The following is a 21,914-nucleotide window of genomic DNA, read 5'->3' as shown; positions in this document are numbered from 1 at the left end:
GTTCCATTCCCTCGCACTGATATCCTTCACCTTCTGGGCTCAAATTTCACTGGAAGACTAATTTTCAAACATATGTAAGTTTAGACACATTCCATCCTCCCCTCTGAAAGCTGTGGTATTTTGAATGAAGAGAGTTTGAAGAATTAAAGGTGAACTGTCTTCAGGAAGAGTGTTGACAGATGTGCGTTCTGTTTTGGGCTGGCAAGGGTGCACCCTGTGGAATTTCATGACAACAATCTGATGCCCAGGTACTAATTCCTCACAGATTTGCAAACACACAAAGACCAGGATTCTTTTTCCGTGTGGAGTGTTCCCCTTTAAACTGACTCTGGTGTGACCTTGGTTTGACACCTCCCCCCCCCCCCCCACCCCCCTCACCGCAACCTTCCAGGGGGAAGATTATCTGCTCAGAATTTAGAGTGTGTTTTACAAGTAATCCACTTGCAGAACCTTCCCTTGGAGGCTGATGAATTGCATCCTTCAAGAGAAATGAGAACAAGCAGAAGCCGGACTGCGATGATGATTAATTGGTGTACAACCCTAAATGTGGCCTGTGCAGCACCTACCTCGTATGCCACTAATTCTTGCTGTTTCTCCACGCAGCTATTTGAGTGTAAATGTTTAATTTATGATATTTATTTCAATCCTTTTTAACTGGTGAGAGTCTTTGTTTCTTTAATCAGCAGTGATTCCTTCCCCTATTGTTGCTGTTTCCCCACCCCCGATCTCTCTCTCTCTCTCTCTGGAATAAGGGGTTTCATCATGTTATATGTGTTTGGGAGGTGACAGGGATGATGGAGCTTGGATTTCCCTGGAGCTCGGTGTCTTGGTAACAGTGAGCTGGCTGCTGGAGGGCGTGTTTCCTCTCCACACACTGCACAGAAAGGGATGGGACATGGAGCAGGAGACAATGTGCCCGGTGTGAAGAATTAGCAGCCGATCGAAGACTTGCCGACAAGATGCCGGTTCGCAGGGGCCATGTCGCGCCTCAGAACACCTACCTGGACACCATCATCCGCAAGTTCGAGGTGCAGAGTAAGTGGCGATCCCTTAAAAGCTGCTGCTTGTGAGAGCCATAGGAGCTGGGTGAGCTGTGCGGGGTGGAACAATAACGTGAACAAGTGTGCGATATCCGAGGTAGAAGGGAGAGGGAGAGGGAACCTGCGGGTGCAGGGATCCTGTGGATCTCCCGCTGTTGCCCAGAGCCCCATGTGGAGACGGGATCCAGTTAATGGAAACTGACGCCAGTGCGGTTCCTTGTGGCTATGAGGATGGTGCAGGCGCGCTCATACACACACTACACACACACACACACTACACTTACACACATTATACATACATATACACATTCTGACACAAACTCTCGCTTACACACACGCGTTCTCGCTACTGTTGCCCTATTGTTCTCTCCCTGCCAGATTTGCTGTGTTGAAATGGGGAACCAATCCACCACCCCCACCACCAATCGCGGACAGCAGGAATGCAGTTACTGCGCTGACAATCAGGGAAGAATTTCACAACTGAATGTTATTAAATGAATAAACAACCTGTTTTTCAGTGATTCTATTCAGCATTTTAAGTACTTCTTCCTCTGTGACCCTCCCCTGGTTACAGGCAGGAGTGCATTGTCAATGATATTTAGATTATAATGAAAAAAAAATGCATTTAAATAGCGGTTTTGGGACTTCAGTTCATCCCAAGAGCACTTTACTGCTAATGAAGTAGTTTTGAAGTGTAGTCATTGTGACCATGTAGGAAATGTGGCAGCCAATCTGAGTTCCTACTAACAGCAATATGATTATGACTGCTAATTAGTTTTAGTGATGTAGGATAAATATTAGCCAGTGCACCAGGGAACCTCAGCTTTTCTTTGAAAACTGCCATCTGACCTTATGCATTCACCCAAGATCTTAATCCTCATCCAAAAGACAGCACTCTGCTGAAACATCTTCCTAGAATATGTGTTTCAGTCTCTGGAATGGGACTTCTAACTCAGAAACAAGAGTGCTATCACTGTATCACAGCTGACACCTTAATGACATAACCCATCAAACATTTTTACATTGAGGAGATAGCTTCAGCTTTCTGTTGGGAAACATTTCTAATAAAACTCTGAAAGTGTCTTGAGATCTTCCAAAGTACCCAAGTGTTTGGGGCATTGGTAACAGGTTCCACTGAGTGAGATGTCCACTCTTTATCCTTTTTTTGGCTCTGCATCATCTTTGAGCTGAAAGACATGGGCAGTCTGCACTCAGGACCTCCTCCTCTAGGACGCAGGACATGCAGGGTAGTCTGACACCGCCATTTCTGACAATGGAAGGAGTGAGCAGCATGTGACTGATGGATTTGGCCCGAAACCTCCCCCAGTTTGTCCCAACCTGATATATCCTGGGATATGGTTCTCAGAGTTCCCTTTAGAATATTGTCCAAAGAGCCAGACAGCATCTGTGAGACTAGACAGTGATTGTCATCCATGATTCAACTCTGGCTTGGAGATGTACACCCTGATCACACATTATCACACATATAGTGAAGCTCACTGAAATGGAATCAGGACTGGGAATTCTAGCTGATATTTTTCCTCTGACCCCCTAGTCCCTCCACCCCATGCACAGAGGGACTAAAGTCCATTTGAATATCCCAGATTAAACCAGTAGAGAGGGGGAAAGGATCCTGCACCCTCCCAGGTTTTGTATAGTTCCAGAGTGTCCCAGGAGGAAAGGGGGGTTGGATTTAAGGAATTTTAAAAAATGAACACTCCATTTACAATATCAATAGATTTGAATTTAATATTTTATGTTGACTTGAAACCTTGCTGTTATTTAAATTGTTAGTCACAAGAGGCTCTGGGAAGAATTGCACTTGATAATATTTTCTAAAGCAAATAATTAATCACCTCAAATTGCATGAGTCACCGGAGATTTACTCACCAGTACTGTACCCCAGTACTGGACTCCCTTAAAATTGTGTGCAATCCCCTCCTACCCATCAGCCAGTACTAATCAGAGTAACACCAGGTTATACAGAGAAGGAGATTGTTGGCTTATTCTCCAGTGTGTGTTCAGTTATCTGGCCATGTGTAGAACAGCAGGAATGGCATTTTCTATTAGCAACGATACCTTGAGATAGGGAGGGAAACTGAGGCACGACTTCTACTCCTGAGCCCTTATCCAAGTAATGTTGACTTGATGTTAAGTGTGGACAGAGATCAGAATCTGCCATGATGCTTCTCCTTGGTAAATGCTATGCTGATAGGCTGACATGTGAAGAATGTGATTTGTGTGCTGTACTGATGTGTTTCTACAGCCCAGCAAGAGACAGCACCGTAAGGAGAGAGCATGAGTGAAAACTAGAAACACAACCTTTATCCGCAGTCATTGCTGTCAGTGACCCCCAGCTTTTTATTGTGTTTCCCAAGTCAGGAAATGTTTGTTTAATTATTGTTCAACAAATAAAGAAAATAATAAAATACTGCAAACCTGGCCCCACATTCACTAACATCTGATTTTTGGACTCATTCTGTCTATCAAATTAACCTGTAAGAATAGGAAGATTTATATTCATATAGCACCTTTCATGACCTGGGGATGTCCCAAAGCATTTTATGGCCAGTGATGGACTTTATGAAATGTAGCAAACGCATCAGCCAATTTGCACATAGCAAGCTCTCACAACAGCAATGTGACTGTTACCAGGCGCTTTGTCCTTGTGATGTTATCTGAGGGATAAAAATTGCCCAGGAGAACTCCCCTGCTCTTCAGATAACACCATGAGACTTATTACATTCCACCTGAGAGGGCGTACATGGCCTTATTCTAATGCCTTATTTGAAAGACAGCACCTCTGGCAGTGCAGCACTCCCTCCATATTGCATTTAAGTTTCAACCTTGATTGTGTGCTCAAGTCTCAAGAGTGGGATTTGAAACCATGACCTCCTGTCCCAGACACAAGAGTGCTACAGACTAAACCACAACGGACGTGGGAACAGGGCTGTTGTGTTCTACTGAGTGGAGCACGTAGTTATGGTTAACATGGTTGAACGGTTTTAATTAAGTAAGCTAATCAGCTGAGGTTGTGGCAGAATTTGCATTATAAAACAGGTGCTATCTTTAATTTCCTGAGTTAGTCAGGAAGCTGAAGCTATCTTTCTCCTCACTCCACACCTGCCTCTGCTCATTTCCCCCTGAGAGAGATGATTAAGGTTGAGCTGGTCACTGGGAGGGGACTCCGGTTCTGTCTGTGCTAAATGAGCTGGCATTAGCTGACACAGATATGGAGGTCCCAGAACTAGGCCCTGAACCCTGGTACTGAGGAAGACGAGATCAGCCCCAATTTCTGCTCCTGATTCCTACACAGTGAACCCTGGTATAAAGAGCAGCCCTACAGGTAGCTCATCTCTTGCTGCACAGGGTGTGCATGTGGTGGCAAGAAGATTGGGCTCAGCAATGATGCTCCACACAGTTGAATAATTTGCAGGTACAGGCTATCTGAGTCTCTTTGTGTCAACTTGCATTTGTAAAGTGCCTTTAACAGTAAAATTTCCCAAGCCATTTCCAGAAATGCTATCAGATAAGTTTAACATGAAGCCACATAATCAGATATTGGGACGTTGGCCAAAAGCTTTGTCAGACCGTGTGGTAACCCATTGTGTAATATACCTTTAAGAAGAATGTAATAATGGAAGATCACATGATTTTAGTATTCAATAGCAGAGTAGCAATAGCAGGGCTACCTGAGCAGTCAGTAGTCTATAGTTAGTGTCTGTAATGGAGAGACAGGGTTTGAGATGAAAGCACAAGTGTAGCTGCTGAGTTCCTTTGTAAATAAATAGAATGTGTTCCACCTAAGAACTATCTACTGATCTACTCTGTCTATGGTACCAACTTGGCCATCCCAAAACAAGCATGCAACCTGGATCCATAAGCCCAACCAAACTAGTGATTAGGATCAACAGAGTGGTAGGTTTTAAGGAGCATCTTTACAGAGGAGAGAGATGTGGAGAGGTTAAGGAAGGGAATTCCAGAGCTTAGGGCCGAGGCATTTGAAAGCACAGCCCATGGTGGCACATTTAAAGTCAGAGATGCTCAGGAGGCTAGACTTGGAGGAACGCAGATATCTTGGAAGGTAGTAGGGCTGGAGGAGGTTACAGAGAAAAGGGGGAGTGAAGCTATGGAGTTTAGGTAGTGGAGCCTGGCATTCCATGTGAAAAGGATCAGAACCTCAGGAGAACAAAAAACACATTAGTAAAATGGGGGTGTGACCAACAAAGAATGCTAGCATGACGGCAGGATATTGATGATGAAATATTGATAACATATAGTGACAGGATATTGATGGCAGCAGCAAGACCATTCCAAAGGGTCTTAGTTCCAGGCACTGATCCTGTTTAGGTTAGCACTATGTCCCAGTGCTTGCACTAACTGTACCACCCAACATTAGTGTTAACTGCACTCAGTGCCTTACATGTCCTCTGAGATTGGCACTGCCATCGGTATTGATTGTCCCCCTGCCAGTGCCCCCAAGTTAGGGAGATGTCTCTGTTTCCCCAGTTCTATTTCAAATGAAAATCCAGGCTCCTATTTGATCTGCCATAACTCTACCCATGTGTGAGTGACTGGATTACATATTTTTGTGTAAACCTGTTTTTAGTGGACGGCACAGAGACCTCTGCAAACATGGGGTCACCTGGCATATTGTGTCCAATCCTGGTGCACACTTGAGGAAGGATGTCAAGCCCTTAGTGAGGGTACAACAGAGATTTACTAGAATGGTATCAGGGATGAGGGAGGTCTTGTGGCTCAGTGGGTGGTGCCCCTCTCTACCTCTGAACCAGAAGTTTGGGCTTCAAGACCCACTCCAATACTGTTAGTCATGGACAGAACATATATGACATGGCCAAAAATGTTGATAGTCAGCCTGCTAATCCTTCCAACATGCCCCTGACAGCCAGTAAAAGTGGGCGAGGTTCCTGTTCTGCCCTTGCTTGACGCAAAGTGGTACCCTCAGGCTGTAATCACTTGGCTCTCTCTGAAACAGAGAGAGATACCTCCACTCCCTTGCAAACTAGGGTTAATTGCAGGTGGATGATACAGGGTTGAGGGATTTCAGTTATGTGGAGAGACTGGAGAAGTTCTTATAGCAAAAAAGGTGAGGGGGAGAGTTAATGGAGATGTTCAAAATAATGATGGGTTTTGATAGAGTAGATAGGATGAAGCTGCTTTCACAGGCAAGAAGATTGTTAACCAGGGAAGACAGATTTAAGATAATTGGCAAAAAATCCAGAGATGTGGGGAGATGAGGAAATTTTTAATGTACACTTGAGTGGAGGTAAACGATTTCACAGTGTTTCACAGCGAATGAAGTATTTTTTGAAGTGTAGCCGCTGTTGTAATGCTGGAAACTACGCAGCCAATTTGCACACAGCAAGCTCCCACAAACAAGTGGGTTTTCACTTCCTGACTCTGAAGCAAGAGTGCTATTTCTGAGCCATGTCTGACACCTACACTATTTCAGTTCTATAAACTGGGCCAAATGTCCTTCTCTGTCCTCTCCATTTTATAATTTGAGATGCAATCTTGAATGCACTGCCTGAAAGGGTGTTGGAAGATGTTTCAATAGTAAATTTCAAAGCAGAATTGGATATATATTAAAAAAGACATAACATTGCAGAGCTGTGGAGAAAGAGCAGGGGTTTGTAACTAACTGAACAACTCTTGCAATCACAGACATGATGGGCCAAATGGCCTCTTTCTTTGCTGTGAAATATTATGATGCTGCTTTAAGAATGGTGGATTCTAGTGACAGGTCTATGCAACAGCATCTAATGACTGCCTCCCCCAAACTTTTCCTAATTCAACAATTCTGAAAAGTCCATTATGCCTCAAATGTTTTTAATCCTAATTAATTAATTTAATCCTAAATAATTAATGCTCTTACCAGGGTTATCTTTGCATAGCACGCATTCGGTGAAGTTACCCGGTTGGGGGGTGCGGTGGGGGAGACTGTGCTGTGAGGTACATTTTATATTTCTACTTCTGACAAACTCACTGTGATATCAAAATCTCAATTATACTTGCAGGACGCTTCCTGTGGAAGGTTCTGTAATATGATTCGGATTGCTATTTCCTGAAATTGCCTGTTTGTGGATTCAGACTGTCTGAATACAACTCCTGCAGTGCACCACAATAAATTGAGCCAGTGACAAAGTTCTGATGAGTTACAAAGTCTCAATTCCGGCTTTCCCAATTCGGGCAAGTCAAGGCACAGGGGGATGGGAGGAGGTGAGTTCCTCAAGTTCTGTCTGCTTATGACTTCATTGTTCATATGTGCACAAATGTTGGGGTTTTTATGCTAGATCATCTTCAGGATTCATCAGCTCTCTCATAAATGGGCCATGTGTCCCCTATGAACTGGAGAGTTACCTTATTCTATCCAAAATCTAGATAAATGTAGCAAGACCCAGGGGTTGAGAAGAGGATCTCTCTCCTTCCCACTGGATTCTACTTAGTACAGTACATCACTTGTCACTACAGATGCTTCTTAATTCCAATAGGCAGACTGAATAAAAAAAAACCACAATGTGCATTTATATAGCACCTTTCATGACCTCAGAACGTCCCAAAGTGTTTCACAGCGAATGAAGTATTTTTGAAGTGTAGCCGCTGTTGTAATGCTGAAAACTACGCAGCCAATTTACACACAGCAAGCTCCCACAAACAACAATGAGATAATTGCCTGATAATCTGTTATGCTGTTAGTTGAGAAATTTAATATTGGTCAGGATAGTAGGGAAAATTCCCTGCTTCTCTTAAAAATAGCAGCATGGGATCGTTTACCTCCACTGGGAGGGCGGACAGGGCCTCAGTTTAATGTCTCATTGGAAAGACGGCATCTCTGACAGTGCAGCACTCCCTTATTACTGCACTGAGTGTCAGCCTGGATTATAGGCTCAAGTCTCTGAAGTGGGACTTCACTTCCTGACTCTGAAGCAAGAGTGCTATTTCTGAGCCATGTCTGACACCTACACTATTTCAGTTCTATAAATGAACAGACAGTTTATGTAACATGAAGTAGTAAATGAGCTTAATCCAGAACAAGCAGGATATTCATGGTAATTACACATTTTATTCTGTTCTTCAAATTTTTGAAGACATTCAAAAAGCACTAACCCTTGGTGTACAGTTCATCCACATAACATGGCCACTTCTGACCTGGTGAAATATCAGTAGCCAGTTTCTGACCGGCCTTGTATCTCTGCTGACTTCAGAATGACAGCAGCCGTCTGCAGTTGGAAGCTTAGGGTCACTGACCTGTCCATCAAAGAATCAATGGTCAAGTGTCTCTTGTCAATCTCATCCAAGCTTTACCCTGGACACACTCTCAATCAAACTCATAGAGACCCCTCCCTCAGAATTTCAATCACACAAGACATTTGAATTAAAATGACTTGATCCATTTTTAAAATAATTTCCCGGGATTTGTCTGTCACTGGCTAGGCCGGCACCTGTTGCCCATCCCTAATTGCTCTTGAAATGGTGGTGGTGAGCTGCCATCTTGAACAGCTGCAGTCATCTAAATTGATCTTTGTCAATGCTTTGAATGGTCTGCTCAGCAGTTTGCCATCAAAGTACAAGAGCAGCAATGAAGTCACACAAACCAAGGCCTTTCTGAAGTATGATTTTTGTCCTGAGGTGTGAAAATTAACCAGATTACAACCTGTTCTATGCAACTTGTAGAAAAAGCTAACAATAACTGATCTTGATCCTGCATGTGTCCAATAAGAGAACCTGCTTAGGCTTAATAATTCAACTTAGATGAAAGTGTTTCTTTTTTGTCACAAGACTAAGGAACTATTCCTCTTGGATTTGGCAAGCTAGCAGTATTAATATAACCACACACAGGGCCTGAGCACTTAGTTCAACCACACCTAACATAATGAGATGACCCATGGCCACCTATGCTTCACATAGCTGTGCCTAACACTAGTGCATTGAAGATACCCTGCATCGTGTTGTGTGGCAGTACCACCACGCTAAATGGGATAGATTTTGAACAGATCTAGCAACTCAACGCTGAGTACGCATGAGGCGCTGTGGGTCATCAGCAGCAGCAGAATTGTACTCAAACACAATCTGTAATCTCATGGCCCAGCATATCCCCCACTCTACCATTACCATCAAACCAGGGGATCAACCCTGATTCAATGAAGAGTGTAGAAGCGCATGGCAGGAGCAGCACCAGGCATACCTAAAAATGAGGTATCAACCCGGTGAAGCTACAACACAGGACTATTTGTGTGCCAAACAGCATAAGCAGCAAGCAATAGACAGAACTAAGCGATTCCACAACCAACGGATCAGGTCTAAGCTCTGCAGTCCTGCCACATCCAGTCATGAATGGTGGTGGACAATTATACAACTCACTGGAGGAGGAGGCTCCACAAGTATCCCCATCCTCAATGATGAGGGAGCCCAGCACATCGGTGCAAAAGAAGCATTTGCAACAATCTTTAGCCAGAAGTGCCAAGTGGATGATCCATCTCGGCATCCTCCAGAGGTCCCCAGCAACATAGCTGCCAGTCTTCAGCCAATTCGATTCACTCCACATGATATCAAGAAATGGTTGAAGGCAGTGAATACTTCAAAGGCTAAGGGCCCTGACAATATTCAGGCAATAGTACTGAAGACTTGTGCTCCAGAACTTGCTGCGCCCCTAGCCAAGCCGTTTCAGTACAGCTACAACACTGGCATCTACCCAGCTATGTAGAAAATTGCCCAGGTGTGTCCTGTACACAAAAAGCAGGACAAATCCAACCCGGCCAATTACCATCCCATCAGCCTACTCTCGATCATCAGTAAAGAGTTGTAAGGGATCATCAACAGTGCTGTCAAGCAGCACTTGCTTAGCAATAAAAAGCTCACTGACACTCAGTTTGGGTTCCATTAGGGTCACTCAGCTTCAGACTTCATTATAGCCTTGGTTCAAACATGGACAAAAGTTCTGAACTCCAAAGGTGAGGTGAGATTGTCATATGTAGCACAAAGGAAGATGGTCATAGTTGGTGGAGGTCAATCATCTCAGTTCTAGGACATCACTGCAGGAGTTCCTCAGGATAGTGTCCTCGGCACAACCATCTTCAGCTGCTTCACCAATGACCTTCCTTCCATCATAAGGTCAGAAGTGGGGATGTTCGCTGATGATTGCACAATGTTCAGCACCATTCGTGACTCCTCAGATACTGAAGCAGTCCATGTCCAAATGCAGCAAGACCTGGACAATATCCAGGCTTGGGCTGACAAGAGACAAGTAACATTTGCACCACACAAGTGTCAGGCAATGACCATATCCTACAAGAGAGAATCTAACCATCGCCCATGACACTCAATGGCATTACATCACTGCATCTCCCATTATCAACATCCTGGGGGTTACCATTGACCTTAAACTGAACTGGACTCAGCACATAAATACTGTGGCTACTAGAGCAGGTCAGAGGCTAGGAATCCTGCAGCAAGAAACTCACCTCCTGGTTCCCCAATGCCTGTCCACCATCTACAAGGCACAAGTCAGGAGTATGATGGAATACTCCCCACTTGCCTGGATGAGTGCAGCTCCTAAAACGCTCAAGAAGCTTGACACCATCCAGGACAAAGCAGCCCATTTGACTGGCACCACTTCTTCAGACAGTCACTCCCTCCACCACTGATGCACAGTGGCAGCAGTGTGTACCAACCACAAGATGCACTACAGAAACTCACCAAGGCTCCTTAGGCAGCGCCATCCAAACACCAGTTGATGGTGACTGACAGTTAACTGCTAAGCATTGTTGACATTTAAACCAGGCAGCTTGACACTGGTCAAGACATTGCCCTGGGTAGTTCTGTCGAAGGGTCATGAGGACTCGAAACGTCAACTCTTTTCTTCTCCGCCGATGCTGCCAGACCTGCTGAGTTTTTCCAGGTAATTCTGTTTTTGTTTTCCACGACCACTACTGTCTAGAAGAAGGGCAGCAGATAGATGGGAACACCACCACCTGGAAGTTCCCCTCCAAGCCACTCACCATCCTGACTGGGAAATATATTGGCCGTTCCTTCACTGTGGTTGAGTCAAAATCCTGGAACTCCCTCCCTAACTGCACTGTGGGTGTACCTACACCACATGGACTGCAGCGGTTCAAGAAGGCAGCTCACCACCACCTTCTCAAGGGCAATTAGGGATGGACAACAAATGCTGGCCTGACCAGTGATGACCACGTTCCGTAAAATGAATTTTAAAAATTGTATATGCTGGTTAAAATTCAAAACAGAGTTTGAGAAGTGTACACTATTTAATTTTGTAGTACTAAACCTTAAAAGTGACCCCACCCCACCCCATGCTCTCCAGTCTCCCCCCGACACAAGCTACCACACCCTTCTTTCATTCACTCCAACCCCTCACCCCGCCCCCCCCCCCCCACCCATCCAACTGCCCTCCAACCACACTTCCTGTCCAACCCACCCATCCAACCCCATATGCACCCACCCCACCCGCATTATGGTTTTTATGGCGGGCTTTTCAGAATAACACTCAAACCCACGAAGCTGTCGGAAGGCCAGAAGCAGCAGCGCAGCAACTTAGTGAAACTGGCCTGCCAGACCGGCTTTAAAAAAAACCGGAACTCCCAGCCTGACTCTTCCGGGTTTTTATTAAAGCCAGTCGTTCAGGCCTGAAGCCCTGGCTGCTCAGGCTAGATGGCTTGAGAACTCCATTTGAAACGCTGAGCCCAGGCATCCCACTAGTTCCTGGGCAGTGGTGTTTGGCACTGTCTGCACCCCCCTCTCCTGGGCCTCAACCTTAGGGAGTTGGGGTGGTGGTGGTGGTGCGAGAGAGAGAGTGCTGGGGGGCAGAATGGATTGTGGAAGCCAGGTGGGGAGGCACAAACAGGCCCCAATGTGCACATGCAGGGCATTCCCCAGAAAATCTACCCCTCCCTGCTTTCCGCCCTTTCACCAATTTTGGTGAAAAATTGGCCTCCACAACCTTTGACATTTTCCACCTCCCAGCCTTAATGGCAACGGAGGATTGAGTTTTTTAAGTGGCCACTAACTGGCCATTTAACGGCTTCAATCAGCCTCAGGGCAGGCGGGCAGTGGGCGCTTAACCCACCCACCCCCCATATTATGGGCACCAGGTCGGGGGAAGGTGGTGGGCTACCCACCTGTCATACTTTACGAGCCCCTGCCCCATCCTGCTCACCAAAAACACGGCCAGTGGAGTGGCCATAAAATCCTACCCAGGGTCTCTGGCCCTCGTCAGTAAAATTGCTCCCCGTTTGCACTCAAGTAAATTGAAGTCTGAAGTTCAAATTAAGGGTGCCCAGTGTAAATTTGTCATAATTCTCAGTAGCTGAAGTACTGGGAATGAATTATGAATGCATTTCGATGGCTGTATTCAATCAGTGTTCTGCACCAGTTCCAAATACAGAACTAATCTTTCGTGCTGTTGATGAAATGATCCACGTTCTGTATTAATGACATGAACTTCATGATCCCCAACAGTGGGGCCACTTAAAGGCTGTTTCCCATCCAGTCTTAATTTTTAGGCTGGCGAGAGGATTGAGCTTCCAGAGAAACCCAAAAAAGAACAGTTACATCTCGGGTCGGGGTGGGGGGCAGCCTCCATCAGAGGCCCCCTTAAGTTCCAGTGGCCTCCAGAATTCCCTCTCCCCCAAGACCCTGATCACCCCCTTCGCAGCCTCCCAGCCTTCCCCAGCCTCCCCGCCCTGTGACCCCTTGAACTTATCTGGGCCTCTGGTGCCCAGACTGAGGCTGCGACATCCTCCTGCATTTCTTCCTCTATCCACGGTAGAGCTGTCACTACAGGGACTGGAGAGCTGTCGGCCAATCAGACTGGCCAGCCGCTCTCTAAGGCGGGGCTTCCTCCTGAGTGAGGGGTGGAAGTCCCACCTGCAGCCACTTTCTATTTTATTAATTCATGGGATATGGGCATTGCTGGCCAGGCCTCCATTTATGCTCATCCTAATTGCTCTAGATCAGAGGGCATTGAAGAGTCAACCACATTGCTGTGGTCTGGAGTCACATGTAGGCCAGGCCAGGTAAGGACAGATTTCCTTCCCTAAAGGACATTAGTGAACCAGATGGGTTTTTACAACAATCGACAATGGTTTCATGGTCATCATTAGACTTTTTTTAAACATTCAAATTCAACCATCTGTCATGGCAGGATTTGAACCCAGGTCCCCAGAGCATTACTCTGAGTCCCTGGGTTACTACTCCCCCGACAATATCACTACAGCATTTCCTGCCTTAATGCTCATTCAAGAATGAAATAGCTGCAAAGCACTGAGACACCACCAGCTCTTTGGATAGCAGGAAGCAAGACCCTGCCATCCAAAAAATTCAGGCCCATGTTGTCTTTGAATTATTATGGTCAACTAGCAGAGTGAAGAATGTTGCCGTGGGGGAGCGTTTGGGGAACAGTAATCCAAATATTAGGTTTCAAATAGTTATGGAACTGGACAAGGAATAATCAAACCTAGAAATACTTAACTGGAGGAGGGTTAATTTCAATTGGATAAAAAGGAATCTGGTCAAGGTGAATTGTAATCAAAAGTTGATAGGCAAACGATTAATTGAACATGGGATGCCTTCAAGAAGGAGGTAACTCAAATACAGTGTATTCCCATAAGAGCCAAAGGAAAAACATCCACAGCAAGAGATCATAAACACATAGAACACATAGAAACAAGGAACAGGAGTAGGCCATTCAGCCCTTCGAGCCTACTCTGTTATTCAATATGACTGATCCTGTATCTCAACGCCTTATTCCCGTTTTCTCTCCATACCCCTGATGCCCCTAATATCCAAAAATTTATTAATTTCTTTCTAGAATATACTCAGTGACCCGGCCTCCACAGCCCTTCTGTGGTAGAGAATTCCACAGGTTGACCACCCCCTGAGTGAAGAAACTTTTCCTCATCTCTACGCCCTAAATGTCCTACCCCATATCTTGAGACTGTGGCTCCTGGTTCTAGACTCCCCAACCAGGGGAAACATCCTCCCTGTATCTAGTCTGTGTAGCCCTGTTAGAATTTTATACGTTTCGATCAGATCCCCTCTCATTCTTATGAACTCTAGTGAATACAGGCCCAGTCAGACCAATCTCTCCTCATACGAAAGTCCTGCCATCCCCGGCATCTGCCTAGTGAACCTTCACTGCACTCCCTCTATGGCAAGTATATCCTTTCTTAGGTAGGGAGACCAAAACTGCACGCAATACTCCAGGTGTGGTCTCACCAAGGCCCTGTATAACTGCAGTAAGACACCTCTACATCTGAACTCAAATCCTCTTGCAATGAAGGCCAACATACCGTTAGCCTTCCTAATTGCTTGCAGCACCTGCCTATTTACTTTCATTGACAGGTGTGCAAGGACACCCAGATCCCTTTGTATGTCCACATTTCCCAATATATCACCATTTAAATAATACTCTGCCTTTCTGTTTTTCACACCGAAGTGTATAACTTCACATTTATCCACGTTATACTGCATCTGCCATGTGTTTGCCCACACACTCAATTTGTCTAAATCACCCTGAAGCCTCCTTGCATCCTCCTCACAACCCCACCCAGTTTTGTGTCATCTTGGAAATATTACATTTGGTTCCCTCGTCCAAGTCATTTATGTATATTGTGAATAGCTGTGGCCCAAGCACTGATCCCTGTGGTACCCCACTAGTCACTGCCTGCCAACCGGAAAAAGACCCATTTTTTTCCCACTCTCCGTTTCGGTCGATCAATCAATTCTTATCCATGCCAGTATATTACCCCCAGTCCCATGTGCTTTAATTTTGCCCACTGGCCTCTTATGTGGGACATTATCAAAAGCCTTCTCCAAATCCAAATACACCACATCCATTGGTTCTCCCTTATCTATTTCACTAGTTACACCCTCTAAAAAAACTCCAGTAGATTAGTTAAGCATGATTTCCCTTTCATAAACCCATGCTGACTTTGTCTAATCCCATTAATGCTTTCCAAGTGTTCTATTACCATGTCTTTTACAATAGACTCTAGCATTTTCCTCACTACTGATGTTAGGCTAACTGGTCTGTTTTTTCTCTCCCTCATTTTTTAAATAGTAAAGTTACATTTGCCACCCTCCAATCTGTGGGAACTGCTCCAGAGTCTATAGAATTTTGGAAGATGCAACCAATATTTCCAGGGCCACTTCCTTTAGTGCTCTGGGATGTAGATTATCAGGCCCTGGGGATTTTTCAGCCTTTAACCCCATTAATTTCTCTAACACCATTTTTTTTTACTAATACTGATTTCCTTCAATTCCTCCCTCTCACTAGACCCCTGGTTTCCTAACATTTCTGGGAAATTATTTGTGTCCTCTTTTGTGAAGACCGAACCAAAATATGTGTTCAATTCTTCTGCCATGTCTTTGTTCTCCATTATAATTTCCCCTGTTTCTGACTGTAAGGGACCTACATTTGTCTTCGCTAATCTTTTTCTCTTCGCATATTTATAGAAGCTTTTACAGTTAGTTTTATGTTCCTTGCAAGTTTACTCTCATACTCCATTTTCCCCTTCTTGATCAATCTTTTTGTCCACTTTTGCTGAATTCTAAACTGCTCCCAATCCTCAGGCTTGCTGCTTTTTCTGGCAATTTTATATGTCTCCTCTTTGGATCTAATACTATCCCTAATTTCTTTTGCAAGCCATTGTTGAGCCACCTTTTCTGTTTTATTTTTGTGTCGGCAGGAATGAATAATTGCTGTAATTCATGCATATGTTACTTAAATATTAGCCATTACCTATCCACTGTCAACCCTTTTAGTAAGGTTCTGCAATCCATCATTGCCAACTCGCGCCTCATACCCACAAAGTTCCCTTTATTTTCGGATTCAACTTCTTCACTCTCCATCCTAATGAACAATTCTATAATTTTACGGTCGCTCTTCCCCAAGGGAAATGGCACAACAAGATTATTAAATAATCCTTTCTCATCGCACAATACCCTGTCTAGGATAGCCTGCTGTCTAGTTGATTCCTCAATGCATTGGTCTAAAAAAACCATCATGTACACACTCCAGGAAATCCTCCTCCACAGTATTATTGCTAGTTTGGTTTGTCCAATCTATATGTAGATTAAAGTCACCCATGATTACAGTTGTACCCTTGTTCCATGTGTCTCTAATTTCCTGCTTAATACCTTCCCTCACAGCTCCATTACTGTTTGGGGGCCTATAGACAACCCCCACCAACTTTTTCCTGCCCCTTGGTGTTTCTTATCTCCACCCAAATAGATTCCACATCATGATTTTCTGAACCAATATCCTTCCTCACAATTGCATTGATTTTCTCCTTTGCTAACAATGCTACCCCATCTCCTTTTCCCTATTTGTCTATCCTTCCTAAATATTGAATACCCCTGGATGTTTAGTTCCCATCCTTGGTCACCCTGCAGCCATGTCTCTGTAATTGCAACTATATCATAAACATTTATATCTATTTGCGCTGTTAATTCATCTACCTCATTGCGAATGCTCCATGCATTAAGATCCAATGCCTTTAGACTTGTCTTTTTAACCTTGTTAGTCATCTTAGCTTTATTTTGCACTATGACCCCATTTGTTTTTCTTCCTTGTTTTTTCTGCCTTCCACTTTTGCTTCTTACTTTTCTGCCTTTTGTTTCTATCCTTGTTTCCCCCTCCTCTGTCTTCCTGCTCAGATTCCCACCCCCCAGCCATTCTAGTTTAAACCCTCTCCCCAACTGCACTAGCAAACACTCCCCCCCACCCCCCACCCTGAGCACATTGGTCCTGCCCAGATGCAGCCCCTCCTGTTTGCACTGGCCCCACCTTCCCCAGAACTGATCCCAATGTCCCAGGAATCTGAATTCCTCCCCGCAATGCTATTTCTTCAGCCATGTATTCATCTGATATATCCTGTTATTTCTACTCTCGCTAGCATATGGCACTGGTAGTAATCCTGAGATTACTACCTTTGAGGTCCGACTTTTTAATTTACACCCTAACTCCCTGCATTCAGCTTGTAGGGCCTCATCTCTTTTTTACCTATGTTGTTGGTACCAACATGTACCACAACCACTGGCTGTTCACCCTCCCCCTTCAGAGTGCCCTGTAGCCTCTCCAAGACATCCTTGACCCTGGCACCAGGGAGGCAAGATACCATCCTGGGGTCTCTTTTGCGGCCGCAGAAAAGCTTGTTTATTCCTCTTACTATTGAATCCCCTATCACTACAGCCCTGCCGCTCTTCTTCCTCCCCTCTTGTGCAGCAGAGCCACCCGTGGTGCCAGGGACTTGGCTCCTGTTGCTTTCCCCTGAGAAGTCGTCTCCCCCAACAGTATCTAAAATGATAAATCTGTTAGAGAGGGGGACGGCCACAGGGGATTCCTGCACTACCTGCCTCCCTCTACTCCATCTGGTGATCACTCATCCCCTTTCTGCCTGTTCAATCTTTAGCTGAGGTGTGACCACCTCACTGAACGTGCTGTCCACAATAACATCAGCATCACTGACACTCCACAGTGAATCCACCCACAGCTCCAGCCCTGAAGTGTGGTTAGCCAGTAGCTGCAGCTGGACACACTTCCTGCGCACATGGTTGCCAGGGACACTGGAAGTGCCCGTGACTCCCCACACAGCACAGGAGGAGCATATCACAGGTGTGAGCTCTGCTGCCACAACTTCCCTTTAGATTAAGCTCATTAGTTACTCTCTTTAAAGAATACTAACTACACTAGGGGCCTAATTCCACTCCAAACACTCCCACGACAGTCCAAAGTTTTGTTCAAGCTAATGGACTGGAGCAGTCTAATTAGCAGAAAAAGTAAGCAGAAGTACTCACCTGACTCTACTTACCTGCCTTACTCAGCTGCCTCTCCTGCATCACGTCACTTTTTGAATCGTGACATCACTTCAGACTCCGCCACTTGAAGGTTCTGAGGGTAACGCCCCTCCTTTCTGGTCTCGGCCGCTGTTTCTCATGCCAGGGTGAATAGAGGTTGAAATTAAACAGAAAAAGAAGCCTGATGACTGTATGGTTGGAAGGGAGATGGTGGTATAGTGGTAATGTCACTGGACTAGTAATCTAGAGGCCCAGACTAGTGTTTAAAGAACAAGAGTTCAAATCCCACCTTGGCAGCTGGTGGAATTTAAATTCCATTAATAAACCTGGAATTGAACAGCTGATCTCAGTAATGGTGACCATGAAACCAGTGTTGATTGTTGTAAAGACTCATCTGGTTCACAAATGTCCTTTTGGGGAAGGAAATCTGCCATCCTTACCTGGTCTGGCCTACATTTGACTCCAGATCCACAGCAATGAGGTTGACTCTTAACTGCCCTCTGAAATGGTTGAGCATCCAACTCAGTTCAAGTGCAATTAGGGATGGGCAACAAATGCTGGCCTGGTAACCCCCACATCCCATGAAAGAATAAAAATGAGGGAACCAAGCTAAACACAGAAACTGCAGAGGAGGTCTGGAAAAGGGAAGAAGGGGAGCCAGGAGAATATGAAAATAGATTAGCAGCAGAATAGTTTGTTTTCTGGCTGTTTGGATTATACATTGTTGTTCCCCAGAGGTTGGCATGAGACCATTGCTCTTTTTTTTAACGTATTAATGATCTCGATTTGGCTAAACAGGACACGACTTCAAAGCTTGCAAATGACATGAGTTTCAGAAATATAGTAAACAATGAGCAGGATAGTAACATATTTCAGGAGGACATAGAATGGTGAAATGAGAAGGCACATTGGCAGATGAAATTTAATGCAGAAAGAAATTTAAAGCAGACTCCACTGGTTAGAATCATACCCAGCACAAAGGAAGGTGGTTGTGGTTGTTGGAGGTCAATCATCTCAGCTCCAGGACATCACTGCAGGAGTTCCTCAGGGTAGTGTCCTCAGCCCAACCATCTTCAGCTGTTTCATCAATGACCTTCCTTCCATCATGATGTTAGAAGCGGAGATGTTCGCTGATGATTGTACAATATTTGGCAGTGTTCCTGACTCCTCAATTACTGAAGCAGTCTGTGTCGATATACAGCAAGATCTGGCCAACATCCAGGCTTGAGCTGATAAGTGGAAAGTTACATTCGTGCTACACAAGTAACAGTCAATGATCATCTTCAACAAGAGAGAACCCAACCGTTGCCCCTTGACATTCAATGGCATTACCATCGCTGAATCCCCCACTATCGACATCCTGGGGGTTACCATTGACCTGAAACTGAACTGGACTAGCCATATAAATACAGTGGCGACAAGAGCAGGTCAGATGCTGGGAATCCTGCAGCGAGTAACCCACTTCCTGACTCTCCAAAGCCTGTCCATCATCCACAAAGCATAAGTCAGGAGTGTGATGGAGTACTTTCCATTTGCCTGGATGATTGCAGCTCCCACAAAACTCAAGAAGCTCAACACCATCCAGGAGAAAGCAGCCTGTTTGACCCTTTCACAAATATTCACTCTCTCCACCACCGATGAACAGTAGCAGCAGTGTGTGCAATCTACAAGATGCACTGCAGAACTCACCAAGGATCCTTAGGCAGCACCTTCCAAACCCACAACCTCTACCACCTAGAAGGACAATGGCAGCAGATAGATGGGAACACTACCACCTGGAAGTTCCCCACCAAATCACTCCCCATCCTGACTTGGAAATATATCGCTGTTCCTTCAATGTCACTGGGTCAAAATCCTGGAACTCCCTCCCTAACAGCACTGTGGGTGTACCTACACCACATGGACTGCAGCGGTTCAAGAAGGTAGCTCACCACCACCTTCTGAAGGGCAACTAGGGATGGACAATAAATGCTGGTCTAGCCAGCAAATCCCACATCCCATAAAATGAATCTTTAAAAATGTATATGCTGGTTAAAATTCAAAACCGAATTCGAGAAGTGTACACTATTTAATTTTGTAGTCTTAGACCTTAAAAGTGATCCTGCCCCACCCACCGCGCCTCTATCCTCCCCAATCTCCCCTCCCACCCAGCCTACTACCCTACCCTTCTTCCACCCTCTCCACCCTCCATCCAACCCACCCATCCAACCCCACGTGCACCCACCCCACCCGTGTTATGGTTTTTATGGCGGGCTTTTCAGAATAACACTCAGACCCACGAAGCTGTCTGAAGGCCAGAAGCAGCAGCGCAGCAACTCAGTGAAACTGGCCTGCCAGACCGGCTTTAAAAAAAACCGGAACTCCCAGCCTGACTCTTCCGGGTTTTTATTAAAGCCAGTCGTTCAGGCCTGAAGCCCTGGCTGCTCAGGCTAGATGGCTTGAGAACTCCATTTGAAACGCTGAGCCCAGGCATCCCCCCTAGGTCCCGGACCCCGCTGTTTGGCACATTGTGCACCCCCCTCTCCTGGGCCATGATCCTAGGGAGGGAGTGCGGTGCGAGGGAGTGATGGGGGGGGTGCAGAGTGGGTTTTGGAAGCCAGGTGAGGAGGCATGTGCGGGGCATTCCCTGAAGAATGTACCCCCCTTCCTTCCCACGCTTTCACCAACTTTGGACGTTTTCCACCTCCCAGCCTTAATGGCAATGGCAGATTGATGTCCTCAAGTGGCCACGAACTGGCCATTTAAAGGCTTCAATCAGCCTAAGGGCAGGCGGGCAGTGGGTGTTTAACCCACTCCCCGGCCCCCGTATTATGGGCACCAGGTCGGGGGAAGGTGGTGGGCTACCCACCTATCACATTTTACGAGCCCCTGCCCCATCCTGCTCACCAAAAAATTACCATTATTTTATCTGTTATTGGAGTTAGGCCATAGGGCCTTTTGTTGCCTAGATCAGAATTGTTGCCCCTTTAAAAAGTAGTAATAAGTTTGTCCAATTGTAACCCTACACAATTTCACCAGAGTTCAGTGATTCCCTTGTGACAATAGCCAGTGGCCATAAAATCCTATCCAGGGTCTCTGGCCCTCATCGGTAAAATTGCTCCCTGTTTGCACTCAAGTAAATTGAAGTCTGAAGTTCAAATTAAGGGTGCCCAGTGTCAATTTGTTATAATTCTCAGTAGCTGAAGCACTGGGAATGAATTATGAATGCATTTCGATGGCTGTATTCAATCAGTGTTCTGCACCAGTTCCAAATACAGAACTAATCTTTCGAGCTGTTGATAAAATGATCCACGTTCTGTATTAATGGCCTGAACTTCATGATCCCCAACAGTGGGGCCACTTAAAGGCTGTTTCCCATCCAGTCTTAATTTTTAGGCTGGCGAGAGGATTGAGCTTCCAGAGAAACCCAAAAAAGAACAGTTACATCTCGGGTCGGGGTGGGGGGCAGCCTCCATCAGAGGCCCCCTTAAGCCCCAGTGGCCTCCAGAATTCTCTCTCCCCCAAGACCCCGATCACCCTCTTTGCAGCCTCCACGCCCTGTGACCCCTTGAACTTATCTGGGCCTCTGGTGCCCAGACTGAGGCTGCGACGTCCTCCTGCATTTCTTCCACAGTAGAGCTGACACTACAGGGACTGGAGAGCTGTCGGCCAATCAGACTGACCAGCTGCTCTCTAAGGCGGGGCTTCCTCCTGAGTGAGGGGTGGAAGTCCCACCTGCAGCCACTTAACACTCATTCACGTGTGAAATAGCTGCGGAGCACTGAGACAGCGGGGGATGTGTTCCCCACTAACTCTTCGGATAGCAGGAAGCGAGACCTTGCCATCCGAAAAATTCAGGCCCAAGTTGTTTTTGAATTATTATGGTCAACTAGTGGAGTGAAGAATGTTGCCGTTGGGGAGCATTTGGGGAACAGTAATCCGAATATTAGGTATCAAATAGTTATGGAATTGGACAAGGAATAATCAAACCTAGAAATACTTAACTGGAGGAGGGTTAATTTTAATTGGATAAAAAGGAATCTGGTCAAGGTGAATTGT

The 21,914-nt window shown here is 45.6% G+C and overlaps 1 protein-coding gene across 1 annotated transcript in view; it reads left to right on the top strand.

Annotated features, from left to right (window-relative positions):
- Positions 1 to 744: 744 nt before the first annotated feature.
- The window catches only part of kcnh6a (potassium voltage-gated channel, subfamily H (eag-related), member 6a), a 229,084-nt gene continuing 207,914 nt past the window's right edge, over positions 745 to 21,914 (top strand). The window contains exon 1 of the mRNA XM_041173545.1: positions 745 to 1,035. Coding sequence (XP_041029479.1) covers positions 960 to 1,035 — 76 coding nt within the window. The 5' untranslated portion in view covers positions 745 to 959. The remainder of the gene's footprint in view (positions 1,036 to 21,914) is intronic.

The sequence above is a fragment of the Carcharodon carcharias genome, chromosome 23 (genome assembly GCF_017639515.1).
Source record: "Carcharodon carcharias isolate sCarCar2 chromosome 23, sCarCar2.pri, whole genome shotgun sequence".
In the NCBI taxonomy this organism is placed as follows: domain Eukaryota; kingdom Metazoa; phylum Chordata; class Chondrichthyes; order Lamniformes; family Lamnidae; genus Carcharodon; species Carcharodon carcharias.
This window is presented reverse-complemented; position numbering and strand designations above follow the sequence as displayed.